At 40.1% G+C, this 19,740-nt stretch overlaps 1 protein-coding gene across 1 annotated transcript in view; it reads right to left on the bottom strand.

Annotated features, from left to right (window-relative positions):
* Nucleotides 1-19,740, bottom strand: part of LOC111973470 (cadherin-10-like) — a 58,542-nt gene that overhangs the window by 34,014 nt on the left and 4,788 nt on the right. Inside the window, exon 2 of the mRNA XM_024000841.3 lies at nucleotides 16,854-17,206. Within this exon, the coding sequence (XP_023856609.1) occupies nucleotides 16,854-17,069 (216 nt within the window). The 5' untranslated portion in view covers nucleotides 17,070-17,206. The remainder of the gene's footprint in view (nucleotides 1-16,853; nucleotides 17,207-19,740) is intronic.

The raw sequence follows: 19,740 nt of genomic DNA on the forward strand, positions 1-19,740 counted from the left end.
TAGCTTAGAGACTGATCTAAAGGCAATGGTTCTTGTTTGGATCTTATATGGTTCTTGTATGGACCGTATATTACTACTGTTTTAATTAAAAAAACAAGGGATATCCTTGTCTCATCGCGCACTAGTGACTCTCGTGGCGGGCCGGGTGCAGTGCACGCTGACCAGGTCGCTAGGTGTACGGTGTTTCCTCTGACACATTGGTGTGGCTGTCTTCTAGGTTGGATGTGCGTTGTGTCAAGAAGCAGTGCGGCTTGGTTGGGTTGTGTTTTGGAGGATGCGTGGCTCTCGACGTTCACCTCTCCCGAGTCCGTACGGGASTTGCAGCGATGAGACAAGACAGTAACTACTACCAATTGGATACCACGAAATTGGGGAGAAAAAGGGGGTAAAATAATAAAAAATWATTTAAAAAACATGAATACCGGCTAGTGGAGAGACTGCTCTGTTTGGCACAGAACATCCATCTTGAATCTTGCATTCCAACAGATACTTAGCAAAGTGAGTGTGTACTTAAAGCTTGACCCTCAAATTCATTGTAATGCTTCTTATCCTAAATGTAACTTGCACCTGAAGTGGCCACGCAGGGCGTGCCCTGTCTGATCGAAATAATCATATTCTGTGGGTAATTTTAAACGAGTTCTGTATTTGATGTTACAACACCCACATCAATATACTCCCACATAAAAAATTGGTATAGTATATACTAGACTATGGTATAAATACTATACTATTCACTCCAGTGTATTTGCAGACTTTAGTATTTACATTTAATTTACCATAGTATTTACAGTTAACTATAGAATGAATACTGTAGTATACTGGAGTGTTTTTGCAGACAATACTGTAGTGTTTACTAATAATGTTTTTGCTTTATTATCTTTGACAAAGAAGTGCAAGCTTCCTCCTAGAGGAATATTCAAAGACCATATTTTCCATAATCTGTAGCTAGCTCACAATACGGTCTATTCAAGTAATTCAGCATTTCTGCTCTTTTCTATAATGAGTAGTGTACACAATATATGGTCAACTTGGCATGTAGATTTCTTACTTATGGATGGCACAAATTGGGATATGGGGGAGGGGGRAGGGTATATGCAAATTATTACTGTAGTATTTAGTATAGTTAGAAAAGTGATGTGTTTTTGCGGACTGTAGTGTTTTTGCAGACTTTACTGTGGTATTTACAACAGTGTTTTTTTGTGGATACTACTATGTATAATATAGAATTCTAGAGTATACTACAAAATTCTATAGTAAGCACTACATTATTGAGGGATACAAAAGTGTGTAAGGTAGTATAGTATTCCACAGTATGCTACAGTTTACTACAAAATTATATGGTAAACTGTAGAATTGTTTCATGTGGGCTGTAAGAAGGCAGAGGCGTCCCCTTACAAGTACTACAGGAGTCATGCAGGAAATAACCAACAAATGCTGCAGGAAAACCCATACTTTCCTGTGGCTTCCTTAAAATAAAATAAAATAAAAAAATCCAATCACCCTTCTACTATCTAGAAGTCACCACTAGCCGGTCTCCGCCCAGTAACCTGCCCTGAACTTAGTCACTGTTACTTGTAGGCTACCACCCAGTACTCTACACTGCACCCTATAGACTGCTGCCCTATGTATATCGTTATTGAACACTGGTCACTTTAATAATGTTTACATACTGTTTTACGKATTCCATATGTATATACTATTGGGATGGCATATTGCTGCAGATTGCTGTCGTAGCCATGCTGTTAAGTGTGCCTTGAGTTCTAAATAAATCAGCGACAGTGACACCAGCAAAGCATCACCACACCTCCTCCTCCATGCTTCATGGTGGCAACCACACATAAGGAGATCATCCGTTCACCTATTCTGCGTCTCAAAGACACATCGTTGGGAACAAAAATTCTCAAATTTGGACTCATCAGACCAAAGGACAGACATCCACTGGTCTAATGTGAATTGCTTGTGTTTCTTGGCAGAAGCAAGTCTCTTCTTATTATTGGTGTCKTTTAGTAGTGTTTTCTTTGCAGCAATTTGACCATGAAGGCCTGATTCACGCAGTTTCCTATGAATAGTTGATGTTGAGATGTGTCTGTTACTTGAACTCTGTGAAGCATTTATTTGGGATGCGATCTGAGGTGCAGTTAACTCTAATGAACTTATCCTCTGCAGCAGAGGTAATTATGGGTCTTCCTTTCCTGTTGCGGTCCTCATGAGAGCCAGTTTCATTATAGAGCTAAATGGTTTTTGCAATTGCACTTGAAGAAACTTTCTAAGTTCTTAAAATTTTCCACATTGACTGACCTTTATGTCTTAAAGTAATGATGGACTGTCATTTCTATTTGCTTATTGTGAGCTGTTCTTGCCACAATATGGACTTGAATTTAGATGTTTTTTACACTTTTTTTGGTTACTGCATGATTCCATATGTGTCATTTCATAGTTTAGTGTCTCACTATTATTCAAAAATGTAGAAAATAGTAAAAATAAAGAAAAACTCTGGAATGAGTAGGTGTGCCCAAACTTTTGACTGGTACTGCATATATATTCTGGACTCTGACATTATTCGTTCTGATATTTCTTGATTTTCATTATTTCATTATCATTTATTAATTTATTTGTGTGTTTTGTTTTATGTTGTTCGGTATTACTTCACTGACGGAGCTAGAAACACAAGCATTTCGCTGCACGTGTGATAACATCTGCAAGATTTGATTTGAGTTCAGATCATGGAATTCTGAACACATCATGCTTCTACGCCTACATTTAAACGTGTCTATGGCGCTATATTTACATGCCAGTAACCATTCCTCAAAAGGAGGCATACGTAAAATATGATAATAGCAAAACAACAACTTAATGGCAGTAGCTAAATAACTGCTGTAACTCGATAACCTCTGTAGCTAGCCAGGAAGCTAGCTAGCAAAGTTAAAGGGATTGCAAACAGGTTAGCATAACCATCTATGTATCTAGCCAAACAAACATTTGTTTTTCTAAATATTAACTAATTGGATAGCATTTATAAGGCCAGCAAAAACATACACTAGGAAGTTATTTCCTCCAATGTTATAATGAAAAGGTGCCTCTCACTCCCAAAAGACATGTGGGCGGAATGCTGATGACGTCGCTCACTGTATGCACTGTCAATAGCCTGATTGAGTCCAGACTGAGGAGAAACCTACATACGATGTGTCACTGACCAAATCTGAACATAATCAGACCGCAATGCGACTTCTGTGTGTCAAGACATGTCTTTTCAATGCAAACCATTTTATTCTGATAGCAGAATTTGCATGTACTGTAAGTGTCAGGTGTAGACATTCCCCAAGTTGCCTACAAGACTCAGCAACATGAAAATGCAATAATTTAAAGGAAATAAATAGGGGAAATCATTGCATCACAAGAACACAACACAACATGTATTCTTGTACTTTTGTTTCTGCTAAGCTTGGTCAAATGTACCATCTAAGTGTCTCTTTCTAGACTATTCATCGTCTTGAAATACATTAGCATTACTTCAAGTAAGTATGATGAGTGACTGGCTTGAAGCTCATTACTGCACTGCTGATACTACAGTGTCAATGTCTTATATTTAGCACTATATCTCATGGGCCATCACATCCTAAGTGACAAGCAGTGAGGGACACAGCATCATAATATTCATGAATATTAATACCAACACACTGAGGGAGAAACTCATTATTTTCTGCAATCTGAAAACCAGGATCAACAACAATGCAACTTTGGGAAGAAAGTGAGAAATATGCAAATGGTACCCTATTCCATATTTAGTGAAAAGTAGGAATAGGGTTCCATTTTGGGACGCTGATTATGAATACAGCTACAGTTTGAATAGTTTTACTCATGATGTTCATTGCTGAACATTGAAGAATATGATGAGCCAATATAATCATTTCAACATAAAATTTACAGTGGCTACTCTTCAATTGTGTTCAGATTCTCCTAAAGTACTTTGTTTTTACCCAGTGTTCTTTATTTTCCCACTGCACATTCCGCTGATGACTCTTGCAGTATGTTTGTGTCCCAAATGGCACCCTGTTCCCTACATTTTGACTACTTCTGACCAGGAATATTTGGGACATATGGTATGCTTCTCAGACTCAATGGTTAACACCAATAAGAGAGAGAATTGACAGAAAGAAAACAAAGAGGAGACCATCAAATGGAAGGGAAGAGGGAACTCCATACAATGGAGCCATGCTGTCAGGTCTGCCAGCTAATTGGAGTTTGACAGTCGTCAGACAACACAGGACTAGGGGTTTTACTATATACCTGCTAGCACTTATTGAATTAGACAAGTCAGAAAATACAGAACAGGCTCAGACGGTAAACACTAAAAGGTAATTATTGGAGGTCCGTTTATGGGCAATCTCACAAGCCACAGTGCAATCCACTGTTTACAGTACACTGTCTGTCTGCCAGTCTGGATAACTGGCAGGCTGGCACACTAGTATGGAGTGGGCAATATACCCCTGTGCTGCATGTATTCATGCAGTATTATTGAGTCCAGTGATTTATGCAGATTTATACAGTCGATTCATGCAAAATTCTAATCTATTCATGCAGTATTATGAAATGGATTAAGTATTATACAGTCGATTCTTGCAGCAGTATGGAATCGAATCATGCAATTCATGCAGTATTATTGATTAATGTAGTAGTATTGAGTCGATCCATGGATCCACGAGTAAAATAAGTGACAAAAGTGTATGAATTGCTATGATATTTCCTATCTATGACCTAATGCCCCACATAGGCTATGCAGACACTGTCGTTTTTATGAACTTGTCCTCCATAAATGCAATATTGTTTAATGAGTTTGGCAACAAAATAGAATACATATAATTCAATAGGGATGCATTGGAGGCGGTTAGAGGTAAGCATAGATAACTAACATACAGTATTGTATTTGCCCAAGTAAGGCTTGGTCGATTACAACCAAATTATTATAAGTGTACTATATTACATATTTGACCACAAACATTTTTTACTTTTACATTATCGTGTAGTTCACCAATAAAATGGTCTGACGATGATGTGGACATACTCGGCATTCATATCCAGAAAGAAAGAAATTCTCACGACAATACATTTTAATAAAAATTTAGCAAAAATATATATAATCTTGCTACCGTGAAAAGGAAAATACCTGTCTATTTGAGGAAAAATCACCTTGATTAACTCGTCAGTCATATCCGAGTTGACCTATTTGGTTATGGCCTTGCCCGCCTTTACCTAGCGACCTGTTTTTTTTWAATTATGTGTGAAAAATATTTAAATTTATTTGGAACAGCAGGCCAGACAAAATTAAACAGGCCAATTTKTATAATGAATATGAATTCAGAAGGCAGAAATGATTAAATATTAAAGCATTAGACCTCTCACTAAAGGCTTCAGTCATACAAAAGTTATACTTAAATCCAAACTGYTTCTCTAGCAGATTAGTAAGAATGTCTCACCCCATGTTCCCTAGCCTTGTTCCCTTTATTCAGATTACAACCTCTCACTTTCGGTTATTTGAAAATGATATAATCTCCAAAATATCTCTATTTTTAAAACAAGCCATATAAAAAGTTGGTTGCAATTTCAGTTTAATCCACCAGAAAAAAACGGAACAAATAATACAACAAATATTATGGTGAAACACAATTATAAACTGGGTGGTTCGAGCTCTGAATGCTGATTGGCTGAAAGCTGTGGTATATCAGACCGTATACCATGGGAATGACAAAACATTTATTTTTAATGCTCTAATTACATTGGTATCCAGTTTATAATAGCAATAAGGCACCACGGGTGTTTGTGGTATATGGCCGATATACTATGGCAAAAGGGCCTTATCCAGGCACTCAGCGTTGCTGAAATATACTAATTGATAAAAAAATGAAAAGATGTTTAAAAAAGGTATAATCTTTGTAAATTATATCACACATGCATCTAACAAAAATATCTGGAAATGTCTTCTCTATTCAAAATTACAACCAACTAATTGCAGCATTACTGCAAAATGGAAGAGMCAAGTTGAAGGGGGGAAAAGTAAGGAACTTGTCTGTTGCCTCTGCATTAGAGACCAATATTGGATCAAGAAATTTGTGATAGATAAAAAAGTATACCAGTTTCATTTAAGGAGCAAAAAAATGACAGCTGTGCCATATAGATTGCAAAATAGTTGGGAAGAAATTTTTGATGTACCGATTACATGGCACATGGTTAATGAACTGATACGCAAAACGACATGGATTCAAAACATCGAATTTTTAATATAAATGATTAGATAAAATTCTTGTAACCAACAGGATGTTATATATATGGGGGATACTGTGAAGAGACAATCATTAGATAATTTGAATTGCAACATTTACCTGGAGCTAGCTCCGCAAATAGCACTGCTGGGTGATTTGAAAAGTCATAGTCAAATTGATCAATAATATATTAACTTTTTAAAATGATCTTTAAAAAAACATGTCAAATACTGTATGGACTTCAGATATAGATGGGATTAAAAAAACAAAAGATAAGTATTGTAAAATTCATTGTGTCTGTAAAATATACGTATATATAGTATGTATGAGCTGGAAGTAAAAGCCTAAGTGTTATTGCCCATTAGTTTGCTTCAATTAGGGAGGTAGGGATATGGGGAAAATAAGGAATCGTGTAGTAACCAAAAAAGTGTTAAACAAATCTCAAAATATATTTTATATTTAAGATTCTTCTAAGTAGCCACCCTTTGACTTGATGACAGCTTTGCAAACTCTTGGCATTCTCTCAACCAGCTTCACCTGGAATGCTTTTACAACAGTCTTGAAGGAGTTCCCACATATTCTGAGCACTAGTTGGCTGTGTTTCCTTCACTCTGTGGTCCAACTCATCCCAAACCATCTCAATTGGGTTGAYGTTATGTGATTGTGGAGGCCAGGTCATCTGATGCAGCACTCCACCCCTTACCTTCTTGGAAAATAGCCCTTACAGAGCCTGGAGGTGTGTTGGGTCAATGTCCTGTTGAAAAACAAATTATAGTCCCACTAAGCGCAAACCAGATGAGATGGCGTATCACTGCAGAATGCTGTGGGAGACATGCTGTTTAAGTGTGCCTTGACTACTAAATAAATCACTGACGGTGTCACCAGCAAAGCACCCCCACACCATCACACCTCCTCCTCCATAYTTTACGGTGGGAACTACACATTGCAGAGATCATCCGTTCACCTACTCTACGTCTCACAAAGACACAGTGGTGGAACCAAAAATCTCAGATTTGGACTCATTAGACCAAATGACAGATTTCCACCGGTCTAATGTCCATTGCTCGTGGTTCTTGGCCCAAGCAAGTGTCTTATTCTTAATGGTGTCCTTTAGAAGTGGTTTCTTTGCAGCAATTCAACCGTGAAGGCTTGATTCAAGCAGGCTGGAAACTAATGAACTTACCCTCTGCAGCAGAGGTAATTCTGTGTCTTCCTTTCCTGTGGCGTTCCTCATGAGAGCCAGTTTCATTATAGCGCTTGATGGTTTTTGTGACTGCACTTGAAGAAACATTCAAAGTTCTTGAAGTTTTCCGCATTGACTGACATTCATGTCTTAAAATATTGATGCTCTGTCATTTCTCTTAGCTTATTTGAGCTGTTCTTGTCATAATTTGGACTTTTACCAAATAGGGCTATCTTCTGTATACCAACCCTAACTTGTTACAACACAACTGATTGGCTTATTCTAAAATTGATGTAATGTTTTTTTTTTCTGATCAATTTACACACAATACCCCATAATGACAAAGCAGAAACAGGTTCAGAAATGTTTGCTAATATATATATATGTATATATATATATATATATAGTTGAAGTCGGAAGTTTACATACACTTAGGTTGGAGTCATTAAAACCAGTTTTTCAACCACTCCACACATTTCTTGTTAACAAACTATAGTTTTGGCAAATTGTTTAGGACATTTACCTTGTACCTTGTTTACAGACAGATTATTTCACCTATAATTCACTGTATCACAATTCCAGTGGGTCAGAAGTTTACATACACTAAGTTGATTGTGCCTTTAAACAGCTTGGAAAATTCCAGAAAATGATGTCATGGCTTTAGAAGCTTCTGATAGTCTAATTGACATCAATTGAGTCAATTGGAGGTGTACCTGTGGATGTATTTCAAGGCCTACCTTCAAACCTATTTGCTTGACATCATGGGAAAATCAAAAGAAATCAGCCAAGACCTCAGAAAGAAATTGTAGACCTCCACAAGTCTGGTTCATCCTTGGGAGCAATTTCCAAACGCCTGAAGATACCACGTTCATCTGTACAAACAATAGTACGCAAGTATAAACACCATGGGACCACGCAGCCGTCATACCGCTCAGGAAGGAGACAAGTTCTGTCTCCTAGAGATGAACGTATTTTGGTACAAAAAGTGCAAATCAATCCCAGAACAACAGCAGCATAGGACCTTGTGAAGATGCTGGAGGAAACAGGTACAAAAGTATCTATATCCAGAGTAAAAAGAGTCCTATGTCGATATAACCTGAAAGGCTGCTCAGCAAAGAAGATGCCACTACTCCAAAACCGCCATAAAAAAAGCCAGACTACAGGTTGCAACAAAGATCGTACTTTTTGGAGAAATGTCATCTGGTCTGATGCAACAAAAATAGAACTGTTTGGCAATAATGACCATCATTATGTTTGGAGGGAAAAGGGGAGGCTTGCAAGCCAAAGAACACCATCCCAACCGTGAAGCACAGGGGTYGCAGCATCATGTTGTGGTGGTGCTTTACTGCAGGAGGAACTGGTGCACTTAAGAAAATAGATGGCTTCATGAGGATGGACAAATTAGGTGGATATATTGAAGCAACATCTGAAGAAGTTAAAGCTTGGTCGCAAATGGGTTTTCCAAATGGACAATGACCCCAAGCATACTTCCAAAGTTGTGGCAAAATGGCTTAAGGACAACAAAGTCAAGGCTTTGGAGTGGCCATCACAAAGCCCTGACCTCAATCCTATAGAAAATGTGTGGGCAGAACTTAAAAAGCGTGTGCGAGCAAGGAGGCCTACAAACATGACTCAGTTACACTAGCTCTGTCAGGAGGAATGGGACAAAATTCACCCAACTTATTGTGGGAAGCTTGTGGAAGGCTACCCAAAACATTTGACACAAGTTTAACAATTTAAAGGCAATTCTACCAAATACACTCAATTAGTATGTAATCTGACCCACTGGGAATGTGATGAATGAAATAAAAGCTGAAATAAATKATTCTCTCTATCATTGACATTTCACATTCTTAAAATAAAATGGTGATCCTAACTGACCTAAGACAGGGAATTTTTACTAGGATTAAATGTCAGGATTTGTGAGAAAAAAAACTTTCTGATCAATTAGTTATAATGGACACATTTTTRCCGCTTTTCTTTTGAAAACAAGGACATTTTTGAACGGCAGTGTACGTCACTTTTACATAAGTATGCAGACACTTTACTCAGTACTTTGTTGAAGCACCTTTGGCAGCGATTACAGCCTTTAATCTTCTTGGGTATGACACTTGAAGCTTGGCAAGTATTCTTCCATTATTCTCTGTAGATCCTCTCAAACTCTGTCATGTTGGATGGGGAGCAATGCTGCACAGCTATTTTCAGGTCTCTCCAGAAATGTTCGATCGGGTTCATCTCCAAGCTCTGGCTGGGCCACTCAAGGACATTCAGAGACTTGTCCCAAAGCAACTACTGCATTGTCTTGGCTGTGTGCGTAGAGTTGTTGTCCTGTTGGAAGGTAACCTTCACCCCAGTCTGAGGTCCTGAGTGCTCTGGAGCAGGTTTTCATCAAGGATCTCTGTAATTTGCATTTTTCCCCAACTAGTCTCCCTGCCGCTGAAAATCATCCTCACAGCATGATGCTGCCACCACGCTTCACCCTAGGGATGGTGCCAGGTTTCCTCCAGACATGATGCTTGGCATTCAGGCCAAAGATTTGATCTTGGTTTCCATCAGACCAGAGAATCATGTTTCTCATGGTCTGAGACCTTTAGGTGCCTTTTGGAAAACTCCAAGCAGGCTGTCATGTGCCTTTTACTGAGGAGTGGCTTCCGTCTGGCCACTCTACCATAAAGGCTTGATTGGTAGAGTGCTGCAGAGATGGTTGTCCTTCTGGAAGGTTCTCCCATCTCCACAGAGGAACTCTGGAGCGCTGTCAGAGTGACCATTGGGTTCTTGTTCACCTCCCTCACCAAGGCCCTTCTCCCCTGATTGCTCAGTTCTAGGAAGAGTCTTGGTGGTTCCAAACGTATTCTGTTTAAGAATAATGGAGGCCACCGTGTTCTTGGGGACCTTCAATGCTGCAGACATTTTTTGGTACCCTTCCCCAGATCTGTGCCTCAACACAATCCTGTCTTGGAGCTCTACAGACAATTCCTTCGACGTCAGGGCATGGTTTGTGCTCTGACATGCACTGTCAACTGTGGGACCTTATATAAACAGGTGTGTGCCTTTCCAAATCATGTCCAATCAATAGAATTTAACACACGTGGGCTCCAATCAAGTTGTAGAAACATCTCAAGGATGATCAATGGAAACAGGATGCACCTGAGCTCAATTTAGAATCTCATAGCAATGAGTCAGAATTTTTATGTTTTTTATTTTTAATACATTTGCAAACATTTCTAAAAACCTGTTCTTGCTTTGTCATCATGGACTACACCAAAATATATTAGGGATTGGATATGATGCAGACAATGACATTGCTGGAAGCTACAATATATCAGTATTATTAAAGCTGATCTATCCCCCCCAAGAAAATCATAATAATAAAAAAAGGCTCGGTGGTTCTCTTTTCCAAAGTTCTTGTTGCAAAAAATGAGCCTTTGACAGAGGAACATTTTTGATGACTAAAAGCTAGAAGCCTTAGTTGATACATCCATTTTTGGATTTATAAATTAATGATACAGTATATACTAATTTATTATTGACGAATATAACTTAGATGCCTCATTTGCTTAGTTCAACTGTCGTACCCAATCAGAACCCAAAATATAAGCTAGTTTTACACCAATGTTTGTGAACAACGTAAGTGTAAGCAAACACTGTATAGCCTCAAAACATGGTTATCACTATACATTTGATATAATGGATGGTCAGTCCTTGCAGCCATAGCCCTATGAAATTTCTCTAGCACCATCCCTTAGCTTTTTTTGCAAAACAAGGGCTGGGGGAAGGCTTTCTTATTGTTTCAATGAAGGATTCTAGCTTTAATTCCCCTTGCACAAACACAGAGGAATAGTCAGTAAAGCAGCAAAGTCATTGGCAATTCTTGTCAGGTCTCTAGTGAGCATTGTTTAGTGCTGCAGAGGGGAGATAGGAAAATAGAGCCCCAAACGGATACAGAATAATTATATTCTCTCTCTCTTTATTGTTAGTTGTCCTTGTTCTCCAGGATTATACACATTCAGTAGTGTTTTTTCAGTTTCTTCAATTTTTCCTATGATCAGTAGAGTGCTCAGGGGAACTGGAGAGCGGCAGCGTTTGTTTACAAAGCACCACAGACTACCAAGAGGTTAAAGGGGTTTTGTCCACATCAATAGCTGGGATGGAACAGATTTTTTTGTGAGTCACTGCACCCCTACAGAAAGAAACTCCAGACACAAGCCTTCTGATTGCATTGCATTGCTCACACTTCAGAGCCATACTGAAGTATGCCTCCCTCCACGAGGACTTGGCTTGTTAATAAATACCCTCCCTCATGCTAATGGCTGTCTAAAATGGCTCGCTGAAGATCAGGTGATCGTGAATCAGCAACGCCAAGAGGCACGTCTAGTGGAGTTTGACAAAAACACACATGGTCCATTTTCATAATGCTGATTTAGTATCAGGTCCCCCGTCCATGTAATTATATTCATTGATTATCACCTCAAAGGAAAAACTGATCCTATATCAGCAGTCCTACTTTGAGACACTTCGTGAATATGGGTCATTCTGTGCACGGTATACAGTTCAACTTGAAGAGAAGCCATTTCAGCACCATGTACAGTTCCACCCTGTAGTCATCAGTATAATCCTTTATGACATACAGTATGTATAATGAGCCCTAAAAGCATGTCATATATTATGCAGTGTTAATTTTGGCGGCTATTTTAGATTTAGGTTTAGGCTTAAAATACCTTTTAGTTTTAGTCACATTTCGTCATTTCAGCCTTCGTCTAGTTTGAGTCACAGCCATTATAGTCACATGACAGTCCGTGCATTTTGTTTCTATTAAATAATATGCTACCTCTAACTTCCATCATGTGCATATTCAGATAGCCTTGTCCAAGTAGGCCTTTTAACCTTTTACATTTCAGTAATTTAGCAGACGCTCTTATCCAGWGCGACTTACATTCATCTTAAAATAGGACAACCACATCACAGTCATAGTAAGTCCTCAATAAAGTAGCTATCTGCAAAGTCAGAGCTAGTAAGAGGTGAAGAAAAGTCAAGTGCGAGTGTTCATTCACAAAATGCTTTTTTAGGGGGTGGGTGCTATGGGAAGCTGGTTCCACGATTGGGGTGCCAGGACGGAGAAGCGCTTGGACTGGGCTGAGTGGGAGATGCCCTCCCATAGTGCTAAGAGACCAGAGGTGGCAGAACGGAGTGCTCGGGTTGGGGTGTAGGGTTTGAGCATAGCTTGAAGGTGGGGGGGGCTGTTCCTCTTGCTGCTCCATAAGCAAGTACCATAGTCTTGTAGTGGATGTGAGCTTCGACTGGAAGCCAGTGGAGTGTGCGGAAGGAGCAGGGCGACATGAGAGAACTTGGGAAGGTTGAACACCAGGCAGGCTGCAGCATTCTGGATAAATTGCAGAGATTTGATGGCACACGTGGGGAGCCCAACCAACAGCGAGTTGCAGTAGTCCACATGGGATTAGTGCCTGGATTAGGACCTGCTCCACTTTCTGTGTGAGGTAGGTTCGAAATCTACGGATGTTGTAGAACATCAACTTGCAGGAGTGAGTCACTGCTTTGATGTTTTCAGAGAACAACAGGGTGTTTTCCAGGGTCACGCCAAGGTTCTTTGCACTCTGGGAGGGAGACACCGTGGAGTTGCAACCGTAATGGATAGGTCTTTGAGTAGGAAGGCTTTACCGGGAGGAACCGCAACTCTGTCTTGTCGAGGTTGAGCTTGAGGTGGTGGGCCGACATACAAGCTGAGATATCTGCCAGGCACGCAGAGATGTGTATCACCTAGGTGTCAGAAGGGGGAAGGAGAAAAGTGGCTTAGTGTCATCCGCATTCTATGATAGGAGAGACCATTGGAGGATATGACAGAGCCGAGTGACTTGGTGTAGAGAGAGAAGAGGGCCTAGAATCGAGCCCTGTGGGACACCAGTCGTGAGAGTATGTGGTACAGACACCTGGTGGGTGATAGATAAGAACAATGTTAAGTTTGAGTAGACAAGTGACAGTGACAGCATGGAAATCAAATGAGGAGATGGACAGGTGAGAGAGGGAAAAAATGTAATATCTCCACTTAGGAGAAATTAGTAGCCCTGTGCCACCTTCGCAATGACCAGATGCTCTCTGATAATGAGAGAAAACAGTCAGATGAAGAGAGAGCAGCTSGAGTAGCAGTGTTCTCTGGGGTGATCCATGTCTCCGTCAGGGCCCAAAAGTCAAGGGACTGAAATGCAGCATAGGCTGAGATTAATGTAGCGTTCTTGACCGCAGATCGGCAGTTCGAAACGCTGCCAGAGACCAGGAATTCCACATGGATTGTGCGTGCAAGGTACACTAAATTAGAAGGGTTGGCAGCCAAGGGGGGGGGGGGGCATCTGAAAAGTCTACACGTAGAGGAGCAAACTGAGATAGAAAACACAGACAGTTGCAAAAGCTAAAAAAAGCAAAATGAGATTCTGAAAATCCCTAGGTAAGATACTCAAGTGAGAGAGTCGTGTGGAGCTTTCTCTCTTTCCTTCCTCAAATAACTCTGCAGAACCATCATTGTTTCGTTGACGGTCTTAGTTTTGCGACACGACCACCGCTGAGAAAACAGAGGAGACTGAAGTAGAAATACTAATTGCTAATTGCCTTGAAAAGGTGAAGAGCACACCTCCCGGTACTAATTGCTGATTTCCTAGGAGAGGAGAAACCACTCCCCTCCAATAAAGCCACTGATTATGAAAACAACAAGTCACAAATTGCCCCGTCCCTTAATCCTGGTTGATGTGTCAACAATCGTCGTGCAAGTTACTAGCAGTCAGCAGTTCACACACCAAGTAGGCTACTGGAAGACAGGTAGAACTTAAAGCAGATTCCCTTGTATACCTTAGCTTGCAACATTGATATTATGGCAGATTGTAACCAATGCCAACCATAATTAACCATTTAGGCTATAATAAAGCCTTGGCTGCAGGTTAAACAATTTACCGCTCTGATTTTCTCCATCATAACCATCAAAGAGGGGTAAATTATAGGGGTGTCCTTGAAAAGGGGAGATTTGAATTTAAGGTTTCCAAAAATCCCAAAGTATTAATGTACTCCTAATATTCAACATACAGAATTTGGTTTTCCAATAGGAAAAAAGCAACCACAACTAGCATTTGCAGACCGTGGTGCCAGAGTGGCAACACAGATGAATGAATAACAGAACACATGGGAAAATAGAGTTTCCAGTGTGCTCAAAGCAAAAATAGCCTACTTGAAAGAAAGAGAGAGTAAACATTATTGTTTCAGGTTGAGGTTAGTTCCATGTGAAGTGTCTTGGCTTCGCGTCAGTTCAAAAGACTGACGAATGACTCACGTGACAGCCTGAGAGCAGTGTGGGAGCCGGGCAGAATCAGATCACAAAACTGAAAGATATCAATTCTGCAAATGAGAGGATTGCATCAAATATGCTGCATGCATGCATACTTATTGTTGGACAAAATACATTTTATCGTCATAGTTTTAGTCAGGAAAAATAGGTTGTTGACAATATTTTTTTTGTCATAGTTATTGTTGACAAAATGAACACTGATACAATGGTTTAGTAACCATTAGTTGCTGGGATGTGCCCAGAACCTCACGCCACCACAGTGTTTTCAATTTACATATTAGACACACTTTACATACATGATTTAATTTTGCTTATTTATTTATACAGTAATTATTATTCAATGTGTCCTCACCTAGGATTTGAACTGACAACCTCTTTGTTCACTGCCTTCCGATCTTCCTGCTATGCCACCATGTCTGTGTCAATAACTGATTTCACCTGTATTCCTACACTTTGGACTTTGTTAAAAATACACTCAAGAAAAACTATTATAATATCATAGTGATTCAGGATTAACATCGAAAATATAATAGTATGCCCCACCAACATTATACAGAAAACCCTCAAATTGCTGAAATAGGTAAATTAAATCAATGACAGTCAGATTAACTGATAACTAAAATTGCAGTGCAGATGGCACTCTTTTGCTATGTGCAGAGATGTATTATAGGTATTGAATCTGTAAGGGAGTTCTGAAAAAGCTAGACTTTGTGACACAGCAAAACATTTGCAGTTTTGTGAAACTTGATTGGATGTGAAATAAATAAGCCCAGCTTGGTGCTGGGCCTTTAAGTGCCTGTCCTTATGCCTAGGCTTTTCACCGCTCCTTCTCACAGACAACAATTCCAGAGTGAAGCTGATGGAATTAGCGATAGCAATCAACACTAGCTTCTTCAGTAAAGCCAGCGTGTGGGTGTTTTTTTTCTCCCCCTTTTATATATTGCGGCCTCGTGTCATTCTGGCAGTTTGATTGTGAATGATATTGGACACCGGGTGAGTCGATGGCCAGCGCATGTGATTGCTGTCATGCCAGGAAACTTGCCAGTGTGCCAGCCAGAGACCATCAAAGAGTCAGGAAGAAAGCCAGAATGCAGCAGTCACTGACAACATCAGTGGATAGCCTCAATGGAAAGCCGGGCCTGTTTTGTTGCCTCATCACGTATAACACAGTGAAGTGAAATATCATTGGCCTGGCTTGATTGATTCATAATTTCTCTCTCCAACACCCCCTTTCCCTCCATCTTTTTCTTTTTGTTGTTCCCCTGTCTCTCTCCAATGCGTCAGGACGATGCTATCTACCAAGCTGGTAGTCATATCCTTCTACTCCACCCTGTACCTTGACACTTGTTTACTCTTGAGGATGAGGCATGTGATGAAAGCCAGCTTCCTCTGAGAAAATAGGCTTTCGACAGTCACCTCGTTCCCCTCCCTCAGGATGATAAATGTAGCGTCATCTCTAACACTGTGACTAGCTCTCTTTGTTAGCACTAAAATGGGTGGCTTGACATGTCGCTCCTCTGATCTAAAGTATGGGGTTATAGCTCTGATAAATATTTATGTTTTTGTGCTGTCTTATCAGTTAAAGAGCTGTGTCAACATGACAGAGGAGGCTCAGGCCGTTGGCGATGTGAGGTAGTGGGTCAGTGATTTTGTCTAGCCTCATGATGTGATTTGATTATGCTGTCTTTTGTTAACCCTCACATATGGGAACATCTATTCCTCCTCTATCTGTCATGTTAAATCGCTAATTTGAGTGACTGATTCTTCATTTAGATTTCTCTATTCCCACTGTTGTTTTTTGAATTGTTGTGTGAATGAGAGACTGGAATTAGTTGCACGTTGCTGGGAGATGGAGCCCATCCCCTTAACCTATGGCTAAGCTAAGCCGATCTTTACATTAGGGAGTTCTCAGGTGGTGCACTCCTCTCTAATTTCTATGTCCGAACTACTGAAAGGTATGTCAATACAACAGGAACAGTCCTTTTGACTGAGTGTACTATGACATAATCGATGATCTCTAGGCAGCCTACAAAGAAGGTCCCATAAGAACGGCACGTAAAACCCTTACCTTGCCAACATACTGGTTGTCATTCCCTGTGTACTCCTCCAGAAGAAAGAACTGATTCCACATCCATCCTCGTTTGGAGCGCTGGAGTATCTTTCCATCATCCTTCTCCGGTGATGTTCCCAACAGATTCACAGTATTTCCAGGTGCCACGGGCAGGGCCGTGATTGGCCGCAGAATGGAGACCATAAATAGAATCTGGAAGTGATTGGTTATCATGGTATCCAATCACGTGGGGCAGGAGTTCTGTATGACTAATGTGTTATGGTAATGAGCTTCTGGTAGGATGCACGCTGGAATGCGACGCCGCCAAATCATGCATTGTAGTCCTTTTCCCTTTGATAGCCTATTGATCCCTGTGAAGAAGAAAAACAAGGATGAATCAGAGAGATAACACAACAATGATATTAAATTCAGGTAGACATAATTTGTTTCAATATCCYCCCAAAGGTAATATCGCCTGCCTGTGTCCAATATTAAGAGAAAATTGGCTTCAAAGCTGTTTAGCGTTGCCAGTATTTTAATTGCTACTGTTTTTCTCCATAGATAAAAAATAATGAATTATATGCTCTGCAAGACGAAATTAGAAATTTCTCCAAATGCGTTAATTGATTCTCTTAGTAAAGGAATTCTAGTTTCAACTGGCGTCTCAAACAGTCTGCCATTTTATCTCAAATTAGCTCTGGAACTGCTAGTTCCAGGAAAAAAACATGTGACAGTAGTTTTAGTTCATGCAAAAATAAGTTACTGACTCATTCCTACATACAAATATTTAGCTGGCTAGCTAGCTGGATGACGTGAACTTGCGGTTTAGTTCATAGTTTTTTTGCTAGCTAGCTATCAGCTGGCTAGCTAGTTTGATTAAACAGTTGTGAAATGACAACACGTGTATCATTTCTAGAAACAAAAGGTAGTGATAAAGTAAATGAAAATACAGCCAGCTATAATTAAATTAAAGGAAGTTAGCTAGCTTGCTAGCTACTTAGCTACATATACAGTTGAAGTCGGAAGTTTACATACACCTTAGCCAAATGCATTTAAACTCAGTTTTTAAAAACTGCTGACATTTAATCCTTGTAAAAATGACCTGTCTTAGGTCAGTTAGCATCATCAATTTATTTTAATAATGTGAAATGTCAGAAATGATTTATTTCAGCTTTTAATTCTTTCATTACATTCCCAGTGGGTCAGACGTTTGCATCCATTCAATAAGTATTTGGTAGCATTGCCTTTAAATTGTTTAACTTGGGTCAAATGTTTCGGGTAGCCTTTCACAAGCTTCCCACAATAAATTGGGTGAATTTTGGCCAATTCCTCCTGACATAGCTAGTGTAACTGAGTCAGGTTTGTAGGCCTCCTTACTCGCGCACACTTTTTCAGTTCTGCCCACAAATTTTCTATGGGATTGAGGTCAGAGCTTTGTGATGGCCACTCCAATACCTTGACTTCGTTGTCCTTAAGCCATTTTGCCACAACTTTGGAAGTATGCTTGGGGTCATTGTCCACTTGTAAGACCCATTTGCGACCAAGCTTTAACTTCCTGACTGATGTCTTGAGATGTTGCTTCAATATATCCACATCATTTTCCTACCTCTCGATGCCATCAATTTTGTAAAGTGCACCAGTCCGTTCTGCAGTAAAGCACCCCCACAACATGATGCTCCCACCCCCGTGCTTCACGGTTGGGATGGTGTTCTTTGGCTTGCAAGCCRCCCCCTTTTTCCTCCAAACAAAACGATGGTCATTATGGCCAAACAGTTCTATTTTTGTTTCATCAGTCCAGAGTACATTTTTCCATGTGCAGTCTGGCTTTAGTCTGGCTTTTTTATGGCGGTTTTGGAGCAGTGGCTTCTTACTTGCTGAGCGGCCTTTCAGGTTATGTTGCTATAGGACTCGTTTAACTGTGGATATAGATACTTTTGTACCGGTTTCCTCCAGCACCTTCAAAAGGTCCTTTGCTYTTGTTCTGAGATTGATTTGCACTTTCACACCAAAGTATGTTCATCTCTAGGAGACAGTACGCGTCTCCTTCCTGAGCGGTATTGCGGCTGKGTGGTCACATGGTGTTTATACTTGCGTACTATTGTTTGTACAGATGAACGTGGTACCTTCCAGGCATTTGGAAATGTCTCCCAAGGATTAACCAGACTTGTGGAGGTCTACACATTTTTTGCTTGTCATGATGGCACTGGCACTCATGGCGCATTTCCACCAGCCTGCCCACTAATGTGGTCTTTTCAAAAGCGAGGACAAGATTTTATTAGGCGATTAATTCCGCAAAGACTCATAATTATGTATGATCCCCAATTACGCTATCAAGTAGGCCCTGATGGGGAATTTAACTATCACTTCTATGGTAGGCTCCCTATCGAAAATGCCATGAAGCAATTAATACACAGTACCTGCTTAGAAGATCACTACTGCGCTAGCAAGTCCCAATTATTCTCTGATCAATGCACTACGCGCACCTATCCGCTCCCTACGACTTCCCTGATCATTCACGCTTGATTTTTTTATCACTCATATTATATCCCCTAATATTTGTTATTACCATTTGGTTCTTTCTCCACATGTGTGTCTGTGTCGTTAGTGTGGGTTTGTCTGTTTCCGTTGGTGTGTGTGTTGTGTGGTAGTTGGTTTTGTACGGCTTGTGTTAATGTCCATGTGTGTGTGTGTTTCTTTTGTGTGTTTTGTTGTTGTGCCATGTTTGTGTTGTCTCAGTTGTTTGTATGTCTGTGTTTGAACGATGTGTGTTGTTCGTGTCTCGTGTTGTTGTGTGGTTCTGATCTGGTCATCTCTTCTCAACACAACAAACGGGAGGATCGTGTGTGGCTGTGTGAGCTTGTTGGTTAGAGTGTATAGACTTAATTAATATCCGTGATTAAATAAG

The sequence above is a fragment of the Salvelinus sp. IW2-2015 genome, linkage group LG14, assembly GCF_002910315.2.
Source record: "Salvelinus sp. IW2-2015 linkage group LG14, ASM291031v2, whole genome shotgun sequence".
NCBI classification, from domain to species: domain Eukaryota; kingdom Metazoa; phylum Chordata; class Actinopteri; order Salmoniformes; family Salmonidae; genus Salvelinus; species Salvelinus sp. IW2-2015.